The 16,065-nt window shown below is 41.1% G+C and overlaps 1 protein-coding gene across 1 annotated transcript; it reads right to left on the bottom strand.

Annotated features, from left to right (window-relative positions):
* Positions 1-783: 783 nt before the first annotated feature.
* On the bottom strand, positions 784-15,613 carry LOC143119699 (lysosomal thioesterase PPT2-A-like). The gene is made up of 9 exons (XM_076281316.1): positions 15,577-15,613; positions 14,092-14,180; positions 11,750-11,903; positions 11,573-11,668; positions 11,380-11,475; positions 3,657-3,740; positions 2,079-2,163; positions 1,845-1,899; positions 784-1,252 (listed from the first exon to the last, which is right to left on the bottom strand). The coding sequence occupies exons 1-9, from the start codon at positions 15,611-15,613 to the stop codon at positions 1,106-1,108; spliced, it is 843 nt and encodes a 280-aa protein (XP_076137431.1). The 3' UTR covers positions 784-1,105.
* Between the last annotated feature and the right edge of the window lie 452 nt (positions 15,614-16,065).

The following is a 16,065-nucleotide window of genomic DNA, read 5'->3' as shown; positions in this document are numbered from 1 at the left end:
TTCTATTGTGTATAATAATCTCAGAACATGCGGTCTGCCCCGTCTAATTGTAACCTATGTGCAGACAACATCTTGTGACTGAGCATGGGAGACCCATGGGAAGCAGGTGCTTGAAAGGAGGCTAATACCCATGGGCTATGGCCCTAAAATGACTGGACTTCTGAAATTTTCTAGGCAACTGGAGCAACTGGTTGCTTATGCGAGAGCACAAATGTCAGAATGGTTTGGTTCAGACTTTACCCTGTCAGTTTACTAGTATCAAGTCTGGAAAATGTAGAAGAGCAAGCAAACTGACACACATCCCATTCCCATTGACCATCATGTTAAAATGTTCAACTTTACAGCAGAAATAAAACATCTTCACAGCCTGGTACAGGTTGGACTCTAGGGCTACAGCTAATTTTCTTGCTCATGACAAATGTTCATGATGCAGCCACGAGTCTCATTCAATTGGATGTTTTAGTGCTGCACTGGGCCAAGAAGATCTATAGCCTACTACATGGATGTGTAGCATAAAAGAGTGCTTGCAACCGTTTCAGCAATTTCTGCACAGAGGTGAAGACCTTATTTCACGTAGGCTATCGGCTATTTAAGTACTTGACCAAAAAGGATACTATAAAGAGCACAACAAATGTATGTAATGTATATTTAATCTGGATAGCCTAGATTGACAGACATAGAGATAGACAGGAAGCAAGTTGTTGACTTATCAACATGGAACACTTAAGTATTTGGTGGCATAAAGTGCATGCAGAATTAAGACATAACAGTAGTCATAAAAAGTTGAGAAAATCATTTAATCAGTGTGCATAATATGCTGATGGGAATAAACAGTGGATAAAACATAGACTGTGTTGGAAGTCACAAAGAGAGAGAGCTAGGCATACATCTCTCAAGCGAAATGCAAAACAAAAGGTGTAAATGGCAAAGTAAATAATAGGTACAGTGAATTCTGCGTCTTCTCAACCTCCACCCTAATTCCTCTTTGAGATCATCGAAGAAGCTATGTAAGTAAGGGATAATGGATGACAATATGTTCGTTATCAGGAAAATAATGCATGTTTGAGGTGGTAATGCTGCCCCGATGCGCAGCGGAGTCTATACTTTAAGCCCGTAGCCATTCCTCAATGCAACTAGTGTACACTTCTTCAACATGAGGCCATTTTATATGTTCAATACCATCAAGTTCACATTGCACCAGATCTTTCCGCAGGTCAAGGGTTCTCAAGCCAAACACATCTTTCAGATACCACTGGAAAAAAACATGAACAATAATTTCAATTATGGTAGCTATTGAGCAACTACAGCAATAACTAGCAAAATAATATTTTCCATAGGTGGAAAAATAAAGTTTGTTGCTTGGCTTTCACTGCAAAAAAGGCTTTGTAAAAATTCCGATTTAAATGTCAAGTCACTGAGATAACAAAAATGAACAACAATGGACAACATCTTTTACCCCTGTTAATTCTCTGGTACCTCCGTTACCACTGAAGTTTACTCAATTTGGATATGTTTTCTGTTACCTGCTGTAAATTTTATGATGACAGAGCAGTGCATTCAATGCAACCAATAGCTGCGCTGATGGCAACAAGGTTAAACAGATATGGATATGTATTTTCTTTTGAATTGAGTAAGCAACTGCATTTAAAACCTTTCACTAATTGTTATGTGCTTGGAAGTCGTAATTCAATGAAAACTTCCCAGACCAATCTCAACTGAGACTTGAGAAGTGGTCTGGTGTCAACAAACCCATAGGTAGTGTATGGTTCAATATCTTTGATGACTGTAATTTACATAAAAACCCAGTGATTCATTTATAGGATGAAAAAAATAGTACAACTCACATTTGTATTCCTCATGTCGACAACATTTCCCTTATCATCATAAAAACTGAAAAGACTGGAATATAAAAAGAGAGCATAGACCTCACATAAATGTATACATTCTCAGATTCAGAATATCAATTTTCAGAAAAAATATTTTGTAATATTTACCATTCACTGTAGTAATATGTAATGTGTAATATGTAAAACAACTTTTAAAATCTGCATTATAACAAAGACAGAAATTCTGGAGACCTGGATTGCCAAGGAGAGATTAGTCCGTCATCACGACCACCAATCAGAACACACTTTTTTATTCTTAGGAAGTTGTTCTTCCAAGCTATTAGAAAACAGAGACAAACAAAGGCACAAAACAAGGGTTAAGGTGAAGGGATTTTTTTGTATGTTTATGTCTTCTATGTGTTTATGTGTTTTTCTGTTCTCTGGTTGTGGTGTGTGATGTATGGACAATTAGTGTTGTTTGTGTGTCTCACACAAACATACAATGTCTCAATGCAGCAACTAAATGGACGCAAAACTAATTTCAGACCTGTCTGAAAAATAAAGTATTATCTCTTTCTTATCTTACAACACTGTGACATATATTTTCAGCAACCCAAATAGAGTTAATCAATCAACATTCAAAGAACATTTTGAAATGTAAATCTGGAAATATTTTTAATGTGTCAGTTGTAGTATCAGTATGAAGCCTCCATGAGGCCATGAAGCCTCTATGAGGCCAAGGATGAATTTCCCCATGAGTGGACAATAAAGATTCTAGTCTACTAATAATCCCATCCATAATTGTATTACATTTCACACCAGTAAGTAAGCTACTCATTGCTGTGAAAATTATTTACAATTCACCTTATTCACCCAAAAAAAAAGCTCACCGAAAAAGAAGAAGGGTTCACTGGCCTGTTCTTCTTCAGTGAGTTTTCTTTTTTGGCAGTTTGCAAACGGAGTGCATTACCACCACCATCTGCTGGACTGAGGTGTAATGGCAAGTGTACCCTTTAGCCTCGTTCTGGCCGCCGGGTGAATAAGGCAAATGTGGCACTACTCCATAAATGAATTATAATGAGCTCGAGTAATGACCTCGTAGAGGTCAAGTTTCCTGAAATATCCTAATTTTGGAAAAGTGCTTTTGAGCTATTGCCAAATAAGTGCTTTAAACCAACCCCACTTCAGGGGCCGCTAGCACATCCGGACACAGGGCAGAAACGGACAAACACTATATGACCACCAGCACTATTTATTTTTAGCTACCGTATATTTGTATTCTGTCCAGCAATTATTTGTGCAATGTAAGACAGTTTGTCAGTCTCTAGTGACTCAATTGATAAAGGGTGAAGTCAGTGACTTATTGATAAGTAGCTGATATGATGAAAGATTCATTCTGTCATAGAACAGTTATCATCATTGATAACCCTGACATCTAAAACCATGAAATTTAAACTGATAAACAGTTAGCCTTTACTCTTTGTTACCTTATCCTGTGTTCTCGCTGTTGTGTCCTGTTTTAGCTATCATTGTTTTTTCATGTGTCAAACGCTACTGGATGCATAAATTTCAATCTGAATCAAAAAAGTATCTCTCTATCTAGAGCAATTCAGGGGCCAATGCTTCGAAGAATGCATTTTACCTAACATGGGCCTTCTGTGACTGCGAAGACCATCAAAAAGTAGGCTACTGTATCTGATAACTAACTATGCAGCTAGCTGATCTGATCTAAGCAGATATTGACAACAACTTAAATTGAACATACATAAATTATGTGATTGACAGAATGAAAAAACAGAACTAAGTCTAAGAACTGAAGAAAATTGGTACTTGTGATATTTGCATGTGTTCTGTCTCCATTTAGTAAGGCCAAATATGTATTGCCACTCAGGAACATCCTGTGGTGGTATGGGTCTGGAAAAAAAGAAATTCAAAAACAATTACAGTGCCATCCACAATTATTTACAATCCTGGTTAAGTTAAATAAAAAAGGTTTATAAGAAATTCATCTTGTGGTGTATTATAGGCTTATAGCTTAATCCTAGCCTGGAAGCCAGCCATGACACCAGTTTGCCTACAAGGCCAGGAGAGGGACGGAGGATGCTGTGGCATGTCTCCTCCACTCCCTCCTCCAACATCTTGAAACACCTACAAACTTCGCCAGATTACTCTTCATTGACTTCAGTTCTGCCTTTAACACCATCCAACGCCACCTGATGATCAACAAACTCCACCATCTGCACGTCCCCCCGACCCTCATCCACTGGATCCACAACTTCCTCAGTGACAGACCACAAGCCGTCAAGATTAGTGCAGTCATATCACCACTCACCACAATTAACACCGGCGCCCCGCAGGGGTGTGTCCTAAGCCCCTTCCTCTTCACCCTCTACACCAATGACTGCGTCAGTCCCACACCCATCACCACATACTTCAAATACTCTGATGACACTGCTGTAGTTGCACTTATCAATGACAATAACTCCATATCTGCATACCAAGACTCCATTTCTCACCTCACACAATGGTGCACTGACAACTACCTTCAGCTCAACATCAGTAAAACCAAGGAACTTGTAATCAGCAACACCAGAACACCATCTGACACAATCGACAACCCCACCTGCATCAACAACGACACCATAGAAATAGTGTGTCAATAGACTATTTCAAATACCTTGGACTCACCCTGGACAATAAACTCAGCTTTGAGCAACACACCACTGACATACAAAAACGCAGTCAACAGAGACTCTATGCCATCCGTAAGCTCAGATCACTTTCTGTTGCCCCCTGTCACTTGCTCCTCCTGTACAAAAGCATAGTCCAGCCCATACTCCTCTACTGCCTTCCCTGCTTTTTCAACATGCTAACTGCTGCCAACAGAAACAGACTCACACGCATCACCCATACGGCAGCCAAAGCAATAGGCCTCCCCACCCCTAATTTATCAGACCTCAACAGCACACTCACCAAGAACAGAGCACGGACCATCGCTCATGACCCCACCCACCCCCTCAATCCCTTCTTCATTCTGCTTCCATCAAGACGCAGATATAGGGCTATGGGGTGGAAGCGAGTATGCTTTGGGAAAAGCTTTGTGCCCTCTGCAATAGCAGCACTAAACAACAGATCACAGCGGTGATGGATCACTGTGCCGCCCTCATTCCTCTGTAATGTCAACTGGTGATGGTTTTCCTGTTTGTATCTGTGTAATGTGATGTATATGTGCTGTGTGATATATGTGGGTGGGGTATGTGGTGGCAGGATGGTGGGTGGTGGGTGAAGAACCGTGACTGTGTGTATCTATGTATTTCATGTCTGTGAGGCTTGTATGGTACGTGAAAACAAATTTCCTATGCAAGGACAATAAACTAACTAACTAACTAACTAACCTACCCACAAAATTTCAGGAATTGAGTTTAGCTATGTCAGGCTATCTTAATCCTGCACTGAAATTAAAAAATGACATGACACAATGACACAATCACATTTTTAAAAAGTCTTTAGAAACTTTCAAAAAAGTCTGAAGTCGTTATTTTAAGGTAAAATAACTACTTTGTGCTGTTTAAGGCAATTTAAGGCAAAATGTTTCAATTAACTACAATTGTGACAAACCAAACCACTTATGCTGTAAGCAAGCAGGGCTATTTGTTTGTCCAAATATTTACAAATGTCAACTACGCAACATTCAGATAATTCATTTGAATGATTGTTGAAAATTTGTTTGAATGTTCTTCATTCTCATTTCATCTGTGTTATGACCCCCTGTACCCCCTCAGGCTCTGTGCAGTGCATGCATAGTGGAGACCAGGTGTTATTTCACATATAAAATTAATGTTTACATAAATGTGAATTATGTGAATGGTGCATAGATGTATATTCGACAACATTTTGTAGTTATTTTGGCAAAAAAATTAATTACACGCAGTAATAGTAAGTATGGTGACTGCATCTGAGGACTCAATCTGAGCTCTTAAAGATGAACTGAACTGGAATTTGAAGTAAAGGTGATATAACAGATGTATTTTATTTCTTCTCATTGGTACAATGATTAAAATGGCTGAATTTATTAAAAGGGATAAAATTGTACGTTGAAAGTGGTGTTGTTGTTACACGGGCGCCGCCATGTTGGATTTCAACAATCGGCTACGTCACTGGCATGGTAAGCTACTCTGCACTAGCACTAGCAGCCATAGCAGATAATGAGTCTGAGGCTAGCTGACATGGCTGAGGAAACTAACATTAGGCCTAGCTGAGTTACATATTGGCCATAAGCCATTTATCATAGGCTAGCCTACATCACAAAATCTCATACAAAATGAAACCAAACTAGTGAAACAAAGGCGAACACTTTAACAGGGAAAATTTATTTGGCATGAATCATACTGAACGCTATTTTGTCAATGAGCAGAAACACACACGACATTCAAACTATTGATAAGCTGTGCACTATGGAAACTGGTCTGTAACTTTGGACGAATAAATGCCATTGACTTGCCATATCCTGACTTAAAGGAGAATTCCGGTGTGATTTTGACCTAAAGTGTTTTGAAACATGATACCGAGTGTGAACGTATGTCTCATAGCCCATCTCGGCTTGAATCCCATCCCGGCTCGGAATGAACATGTATGATAAGGGATCAGATTCCAAAAATAATTCTGTGGAAATGCATCGATTCCAGTTGTTGCTACTGGAAGAAACTGTAATCCATGCATTTCCACAGAATTATTTTTGGAATCTGATCCCTTATCATACCTGTTCATTCTTACTCGTCGCTAGACTTATCGTGACTAAATTCAAGATGGCTGCAAACGCTAAACTTCGTGAAGATACTGTCTGTATAAATCGTCTTGTAAGTAAACTACCAGTGCTTTTTCAAAGTTCTCAATGTCTCGTTTTAAATGTCAGGGCCCTCGGAAGTCTACCAATGAAGTGTGGAGATACATTGAGCCTCGTAAATGGTGTAAAACAGTGATTTATTTGCATGGCTATGCCGATGCCGAGGCACCACTATTGACCGCCTTGTTGGTAGCATCGGCTAACTAGCGCCAGATTTCGGAGTGCAGGGGACAAGCCGAGATGGGCTATGAAACATACGTTCACACTCGGTATCATGTTTCAAAACACTTTAGGTCAAAATCACACCGGAGTTCTCCTTTAAAAAACCCTTTTCTTGCTTACTTTATCGCAAACTCGGTGGAGCAGCTTAGTCTTTTTCAATTCATAGAACTAGGGCGAGCCCACAGTCTATGTGCCATGGAGCCTAAGTTTCAACTTCGGCTTCGTTCACCCAATGCAGTCACTGGTCGCAATTACAAAGTCTGGGAAGGTTCGTTCAATCGTTTAAAGTTTTAAGTGCAGTAGCCTATCTGTCCCCTTTGGAATAATATCTCGAAGTAGCCTCAGATGAGGTCCAGTGTTAGATAGGCTACCATACGATCCAACCTAGGAAAGGGCTAGCAGCTAACACCTTGGAAACACTCTTATGTCAAACTCCACAAGCTAGCACTCCGACCATAGAGAGTATAAACCATGACTCCGACGATATCACAGATCGATAATAATGCTTTTACTAGCTGGTAACTAAACCAGCGGGTCTGTAAACAGAATCCAATGTCCCTTTCTACTCACCCTGAAGCCAGTAGTTCACCGTCTCAGCGTGCCTGTTGCTGTCTCAAGCGCCCCTCGTCCAGTTTTCTACATGACCTGTAGGCTAGGTCTACGTTGTGCCGCACAAAATGTATCTATGTTGTACATTGCACAAAATGTATACCCCCCGAAATAAACACATACATAAATAAACATATTTTTCCCGTCACTTTGGCTTCCTTGAACATTTTCCCTACGTTTCGCCACTGCTTTGCAACAGATAGATTCCAGTGTCCATGCTCCAGCAGCGCCCACACAGTTATTTTCACCCAAATGATCCTACTGAAGGTTGAGCTGGAGCCTGAAACCAATCTAGTGGTAGTCAAGACAGGCTCAAATTTGTAACCCATGCCATTAAAATTACAAATTTTCGTGTATACATAATATGCCGAGGTCGATGTGAGCAATGCCTTTAGGAGGGTTAATTGTAGAAAAGCTACTGGACCGGATGGAATTTCTAACAGGGTTTTGAAATCCTGCGCGGCTCAGTTAGCTCCTGTGTTCACTTATATCTTTAACACATCATTGGCTCAAGAGACAGTTTCTACTTGCCTCAAGCAGTCTGTTATTGTTCCAGTACAGAAAAACAAAAGTCCATCATGTCTGAATGACTACCGCCCAGTAGCCCTGACGTCTACAGTGATGAAGTGTTTTGAGAAGCTTGTGAAAAACATTATCTGCTCATCCCTCCCTGCCTCCTTCGACCCCCTCCAATTTGCTTACAGAGCCAACAGGTCTACAGAGGATGCCATCTCAAACCTCATGCACACCACCTTAACTCACCTGGAGGAGGGGAATGGGAATTATGTGAGGATGCTGTTCATTGACTTTAGTTCAGCATTCAACACGATAGTACCTCTCACCTTGGTCACAAAGATGAAGGCCTTAGGACTGAACACCACCCTGTGTCACTGGATATTTGACTTCCTCACCAACCGTTCACAAGTGGTTAGAGTGGGGGGTCTGACATCTGACTCATTAACCATCAGCACTGGTGCTCCCCAAGGCTGTGTTTTGAGTCCACTGCTGTACAACATCTACACACATGACTGCAAACCCAACAGTAGTCATACCTCCATCATCAAGTTTGCAGATGACACAGTGATCTTGGGCCTGATTAGTAACAGCAATGAACAGCTCTACTTGGATCAGGTTGATGAGGTGGCACAGTGGTGTCAATCTAACAGCTTGACACTGAATATCAATAAAACCAAGGAAATGGTAGTGGATTACAGAAGGCAGCAGCAGAACTACAGTTACACCCCACTAATGATCAGCGGGCAACCTGTAGAGAGAGTCACAAGTTTTAAATACCTTGGTGTCCACATTACTGAAGACTTAACATGGACTGTTAACACTCAATATGTTCTGAAGAAGTCCAGACAACGACTATACTTCCTTCGTCAGCTAAGGAAATTCAAAGTTTCTACATCCATCATGAAGGCCTTCTACACTTCAGCGGTTGAGAGTGTTCTAACTGGTAGCATCATCACCTGGTATGGGAACTCCACAGTTAGAGATTGTAGTACTCTGCAGAGAGTAGTGCGCTCAGCTGAACGTACTATAAGAACTCAACTCCCTGCTCTACAAGATATCTATTCCAGAAGAGTACTCCTAAGAGCCCAAAAGATTCTGAAGGACTCTTCTCATCCTAACAATGGATTATTCCTACCGCTGAAATCAAGAAGACGCCTATGTAGTCACAAAGCCAGAACTGAGAGACTTAGGAGAAGTTTTTATCCCCAGGCCATCCGAACTCTAAACTCAAACTATACTGACTTTGCACACATTCACTCCTCAGCACTCTCAAACATTTCCCAACTCTGAACTCACACTATACTGACTTTGCACTCATTCACTACTCAGCACTCATGACCCCCCCCCCCCCCCCCCCCCACACACACACACACACCTAAGACTTTTAGCACTTTTACATCCCTCTCCCTATGCTACAGACCTTTTATTTATTTTCTTATTTCATCACACGTCAAAACACACAAACACACACACACACACACACACACATATCTGACTTTCTCCAACTTTTGCACATCTCCATAGAACTTTTTATTTATTATTTTTGATTTCTCCTCCATCTACCCATGTCCTTGATTGCCTAGCCTTTCTGCCCCCCCCCACCCCCCACCCCACCCCCATCCCCAACACACACACTTACATCATCACTGTCATCACTTCACATACATACAGCACACTGCTTGCTACAGTAAGCCTCCTCTACATACTTGCTGCACACTGCCCCCCCCCTACATACACAGCACATTGTCTTCAGGATCTTCTCCAACACACATCCTCTACATACTTACAGCACACTGCCCCCACCTACCCACACACACACTACACACACACACACAGTCACTGCTCCACTCCCCTCCCGCCCACACACACATCTTCACTGTCATCACTCACATACATCATACATACAGTACTCTGCTTGCAATAGTAAGTCCCTGCCCCCCCCACACACATACACAGCACATTATTTCATCAGGAAGCTTCTCCAACACACATCCCCAACATACTTACAGCACACTGCCCACACACACACTACACACACACACACACACACAGTCACTGCTCCACTCCCCTCCCGCCCACACACACATCTTCACTGTCATCACTCACATACATCATACATACAGTACTCTGCTTGCAATAGTAAGTCCCTGCCCCCCCCCAACATACACAGCACATTATTTCATCAGGAAGCTTCTCCAACACACATCCCCAACATATTTACAGCACACTGCCCCCCCCCCCCCCCCATACACAGCACATTGTCTCATGAGGAAGCTTCTCCAACACACATATTGCACACTGCCCTCTCCCCACATACACAGCACACTATCCCATCTCCCCAGTCATCCCCCCAACACACACACCAAGACCCCTGGCAGTTGGGTTAGCCCCTTGAGCCGTGGATCTGCCCAAGATTTCTTCCTTGGTAAGGGAGTTTTTCCTTGCCCCTGTTGCTCTTGGGTGCTCCTTGTTGGTGCCCCCCACCCAATCCCAATCCTCCCCCACCTTTTTTATGCAGCCCTTGCCACTTAATCTACTAAACCCCTCTTCTACTGCACTTTTTACCCCCCCCCCCCATTAATGCACAAATAGGCTGACACCAGACATAATTTCACTGCATTTCTTACTTCCAGTAACTATATGCATGTGACAATAAACTTCCTTGTATCCTTGTATCCTTGTATGCTGCAGCTGTTGCCTATAGAACTTCTCAGGTCCTACCATGCCAGTGACGTCATTGAAACTGGCAGCGTTCTAATACTAACAAATGCAATTTTGGTGTTGCTTAAAAAAGGCTACGTATTGATTTTTTTAATTATTTTTTTTAGTGTCATTTATTTTTAATTGTCATAATCAACACATTTTCAATGTTGATTCTTTCAGTTCAGTTCATCTTTAATCGAATACTGTTTGAATGAGAAGCTCTCAAAACTGTTTGAGTCTAACTATTTGAGATATCTAATATTTGGGATTTCTCTCTAAGTTTGGTATAGGAACCCCTGTAAAACAAAATTCCCCAGAATTTTCTGGGAGGGTGACCTGTGAGCCTCTGGATGATTTGACATGGATTGACCTGACAAATACTTAAGGTGGGATTGGCATAAAAATGATGGATGACAATGGTGAAAAGATGGCCACTGTCATTTAAGGTGGGGGTCAGTGATATTGTGTGGCTGTTTTTCCTCCAAAGGGCCTTGAAACCTCATTCTGGTACATTGCATCATGGAATCCATGAAATACCAGGAAGTTGTACAAAGATGACGACTTGTTCATAGATTTCATCAAATGTTCCTGATTACATTACATAAAATTATTAAAAATATGCAGTCTTAATTTGCTTAATTGATTAGTAATCACACTTACCATTCCAGTAATTACATACAGATACCATCTGTCCTATCGCAGTGTAGCAAAATAGATAAAGCATTTTCTTTGACATGCTGGACCACCAATCAATACCTAGACAGGACAGAGGTAAAATACTGTAGGTGATAATGTACATCTGATTAATGTTCAGTATACAAATATTTCAGGAACATTTCGAGGCCATACTGACCTCCATACTGCCCTGCCAAAGGAGCAGACAGAAAAATTGCTGAGTGTATGTTGTGGTCATCGAGTGTAGCAAGTAGCCCTCTACATATCATACCACCTATGGTGAGAGAAAAGAAAAATCTCAGATTATCTGATCAGATCACTAAAACAATATGATTGAATAGAGAGAAGAGATAACCTTGAGAGTAACAGATGAGATGGACTCCATCTGAAGAATTTTGCATGATGGGATAGATTGCTTTCTTGAAGCCCTCCACCTGTTTCCACAAAGGCTGAATGCTGTCGTCATCATTGTATAGGTCAATGGCTATGACTGTTGTACCTGGGTGGGACTGAAACATATAAGCAATGTGTGTAGTCAGCAGGGTTGGGTCAGATTACTTTGAAATGTAATCCATTACTGACTACAAATTACATGGCAATTTTTGTAATCAGTAACGTAATCAGGATTACCAAAAACATGTAACGTAATCTGATTACTTTAGGATTACTTTTAGATTACTTCAATAAATATGTCCCTTAAGTAAAAGACACCACCACTGAATTGATGAAAGAATTCTCATTCTATTTTTCTGTTTATTATTTCATTACATCCAAGAAATCTCTTTGCTCTGAGTAAAGCATTCCTGTGTGAATTAACTGATCTTTTCCTCCAAAAATCTTAATGTAGCCCCTTGTTTTAGTGTTACCATTTACTTTGAGGTCACCAGGTCCCATTGTCTGAAAAACACCCAAAACTAATACATTTCTATAGCTATTCTCGACTTTGGGGATGGTATTTTGGTGGTTGAAATTTTCCCCATCCCAAAATTGATCACTTAGTCATGGATGTTATCATGGATCACTATTCTCCACTATTTTTGATCCCGTGAGGGAAATTTGGTCTCTGCATTTAACCCAATCGGTGAATTAGTGAAACACAAACAGCACACAGTTAACACACAGTGAGGTGAAGCACACACTAATCCCGGCGCAGTGAGCTGCCTGCAACAACAGCGGCGCTCAGGGAGGGGTTAGGGGCCTTGCTCAAGGGCACTTCAGCCGCGGCCCACTGGTCGGGGCTCGAACCAGCAACCCTCCGGTTACAAGTCCAGAGTGCTAACCAGTGGGCCACGGCTGCCCCAAGGGCACACCTGGACAATGAATTTAGCTTTGTCCATGTCCATTTCAATTGGAGTGAGAAAATTATTCCTTTGGGATGTTTTTCAACCAGGGGGACCTGGTGACTTTCTCAAAGTAAACGGTAAACTAAAACAAGAGGCTACATTAAGATTAGGAGGAAAAGATCAGGCAGTGTGCCGAGAGACCTGCCCAAATAGTAAATAAGTTAGTAAGTATAGATACTCTTTTGATCCCGTGAGGGAAATTTGGTCTCCCAATCCACGAATTAGTGAAGCACAGTGAACACACAGTGAGGTGAAGCACACAATGAGCACACAGTGAGGTGAAGCACACACCAACCCGGAGCAGTGAGCTGTCTGCTACAACGGCGCTCGGGGATCAATGAGGGGTTAGGTGCCTTACTCAAGGGCACTTCAGCCGTGGATGTGGGCATGGGAGAGCAGTGCTCAACCACTTTCCCCGCCCACATTTTTTCTACTGGTCGGGGATCGAACCGTCAAGTCCGAAGCTTGTCGAATTAAAAGATAACTAGGCTATCATTAAAAAGTTGCATTGCTTGCATGATAAAATGTAATCAGGTAATCCCCAACAATGTAACTGTAATCTGATTACACAATTTTTTTTATTGTAATCTGGGCTGATTATAGTTACTTGATTTTTGTAATCTGATTACGTAATCCAGATTACATGTAATCCGTTACTACCCAACCCTGGTAGTCAGAATAAATGGTCTGAATGAATTTGAGTTTGTAGTGATATCTTTAGGAGCTTGTTATGACACTGCTGCAGTGTATTTTTTTTTATTTCAGAGATTTTCTGTCCGTGATTCTTGATCACCAACACAAATTAAACTTGTCTGGCTTGTAGTCCCACTGGTCTGATAAGGAATAGAATGGGGTCAATAATATACAGTAATAGTAGTTCCTAGAGTTGTGTCCATTCATGCTTTAAATGAACTTAAAGAGTTACAAATTAGTGATCTGATTGGATCACACTAGTAAACTATTTCAAATAGTTTTTCAACTATTTTCAAATTTAGGGTGTTGACGATACTGTGATTGCAATGATTTGCCTACTTTACAAAACATTCAATCTATTTTAGATGCTCTCTGTATCATTTAAGTCAATTAAAACTGACAAAAGCAGAGAAACCCACCATTTTCCCTACAAAAAGATACCATGCTAGGAAGCTGTTATTGATGCCAACTGGGCTGTTATTGGAATTTTAAAGCTACATTTAGACTAAAATGACACTATAACACATGATTTCAGGCACTAAAGGCTTGAAATGGCCAGCAACTGTATGTGATTTTTTAGGGTACAGTAACAGCCATTCAACATTTTCATTTACATTTTCATGTCATGTAAAAGCCAAACATTATTAGATAGCCTACTTACCTCTGAGATGAACTTAATCAAACTGCTGAACTGCCCAGGCCCATCAAAAAGTCCATGAACAAGTATGACTGGCTTATATCCATCTGTCACTGCCACATATGCACAGAGCAAAAATGGATACATAAATGGACAATTAACAAACTTACGCAATAGGTTCGTCATATTTGCTTGTCATGCAAACAATGCGCTATGAATTATATAGCTTATCTTCAGTGTATGTTTAATCTATAACTTGAGAGTGGCAGGGTCTAACTGAAACTGTGTTGAAATAGTTTTGTTGACACTGCTTCCCATTTCTGAAGAGACAACTTTGATTGGAGGATAGGCTATTTCCCATTTATGAGGTAAAAGTCCAACAGCACATTAAAGTGCATTGTAGTGGCTATCTTAACATTTGTGTTTTCTGCTGAATGCTGTGTGTTAACCTGTAGGCTAATTCTAAATTCTGCTAATGCTGAATTCTACTTACATGGGATGATGGAGAGCTCTCACAATCCAAGCTTTAGGGACCTTTAAATTGACCTTGCCTTTCCCGCCACTTCCTCATTTCTATTTGTATCGAAAGCTTGCAATCTTTAAATAGATTCATCTCTCACATCCCATGTTTTTTTAACTCTGATGATCTCTTCAAGGCTATTCTGTCACCTTACCATGCTCTGATCACAGTGTAAGTTCTTGTTCTGTTTGTTTGTTTGTTTGTTTATGTATTCATTCATTACTTTTATTAGATTATATGTTCATATGTTGATTTAATTACTTAAAATAGATGGAAACATGGCTATAGGCCTATTATTTTAGTACACTAAGTTCAATTCAATTCCATTTTCAATTGTATTTCTTCATATAGCAACAATAACAATTGAAATCAAGGAGTCCTCAGAGCCTGAGACTCCTGAAAGCAAGCACTAAGGTGAAAGTGCTCATTTCATAATGACTCTAGGGCTGTCTCAGTGTTGTGGTGGTGTAATGATTGCCATGTTGTCACTTGATGACCTAACATGTCCAGAAAGACCTTGTTAAAACCAATGATTGTAAGACTGAAGGGGCATTGGTCAACCCATCGTGGCCAAATGTGATATGCGTAGAACAGACAAGCAGACATACAGACCTGTGTTCTTTGCTTTATAAATAGATGATGGCAAAGATGTCCGTGAAACATACGTTAGAAAGTAAATACCAGTAAATAAAAGCAGATCAGAAGCAGATGAGGCAGACATTTCTGTTGAAATGTTATATCTTTATTGTATACTCGTAGCATTACATGCATAATGAAATCAAGTCCACTCCAGCCTGAGCCTTGGAATAGAATCAAGCATCACAGCAGGCGGTCAGGACTACACTCATGCCCAGCCCAATCGCTACGACTAGAAAACTGCTACACTGTTCTGATGGATGATGAGGAGTTCCCTCTGCCTTGTGACAACCCTCCTCTGCCCTCGCTGAACCCCCCTCCTGCCCCGACACAACACAGGGTCTAATCTCTACCATGTCCATCATCCTGGTCCCTCCACACATTCGGCATCCCCTCGACCATGTCTTCTGGCAAACTCAACAACCTCCACCGTGGTCATCAGCAGTTCGATCAGAGACCTCTACATTCCCCCAAGGTCTGTGACATCCGTCACAAACTCCCAAGCATACTCGCCTGCTACACCAAGGTTAACAACATCATTGTGCATGTGGGCTAGGGCTGGGCGATATAAACTGTATAAGCGGTATGCGATAAAAATTTGGCCAACGATAGAGATTCTTGTTATACCGGCATATTGCGATAGGTCATTATGTCATCAAATTGCAACACGCTTGGCCTGCCGGGACCGGCAGCAACCACGAGGAGGCCACAGGTGTGGAAAAATGGCAGCGAGCGGTGAAGGTATTGTAACGATTTGATAGCGACACAGACAGTTGTCCAATCAAAAGGTTTATTAGCTGAGAACGAGAGCAGGGACACAGACCCAGAACACAATACACACG

This window comes from Alosa pseudoharengus, unplaced genomic scaffold (genome assembly GCF_046254945.1).
Source record: "Alosa pseudoharengus isolate Yale_2024_CS ecotype anadromous, Long Island Sound unplaced genomic scaffold, YU_APseudo_1.1 YU_APseudo_1.1_scf_12, whole genome shotgun sequence".
Lineage (NCBI taxonomy): Eukaryota > Metazoa > Chordata > Actinopteri > Clupeiformes > Clupeidae > Alosa > Alosa pseudoharengus.
Note: the sequence above shows the minus strand (reverse complement) of the source record. Positions and strands in the feature narration are given on the sequence as shown.

Coding starts and splice junctions, on each gene's coding strand:
- LOC143119699 (XM_076281316.1), bottom strand. CDS start 15,613: ATGCCGAATGTGTGGAGGGACCAGGATGATGGACATG. Junction 14,181..15,576: donor GGACCAGGATGATGGACATG/GTAGAGATTAGA, acceptor CATATGTGGCAG/TGACAGATGGATATAAGCCA. Junction 1,253..1,844: donor TCGACATGAGGAATACAAAT/GTGAGTTGTACT, acceptor GTTTTTTTCCAG/TGGTATCTGAAAGATGTGTT.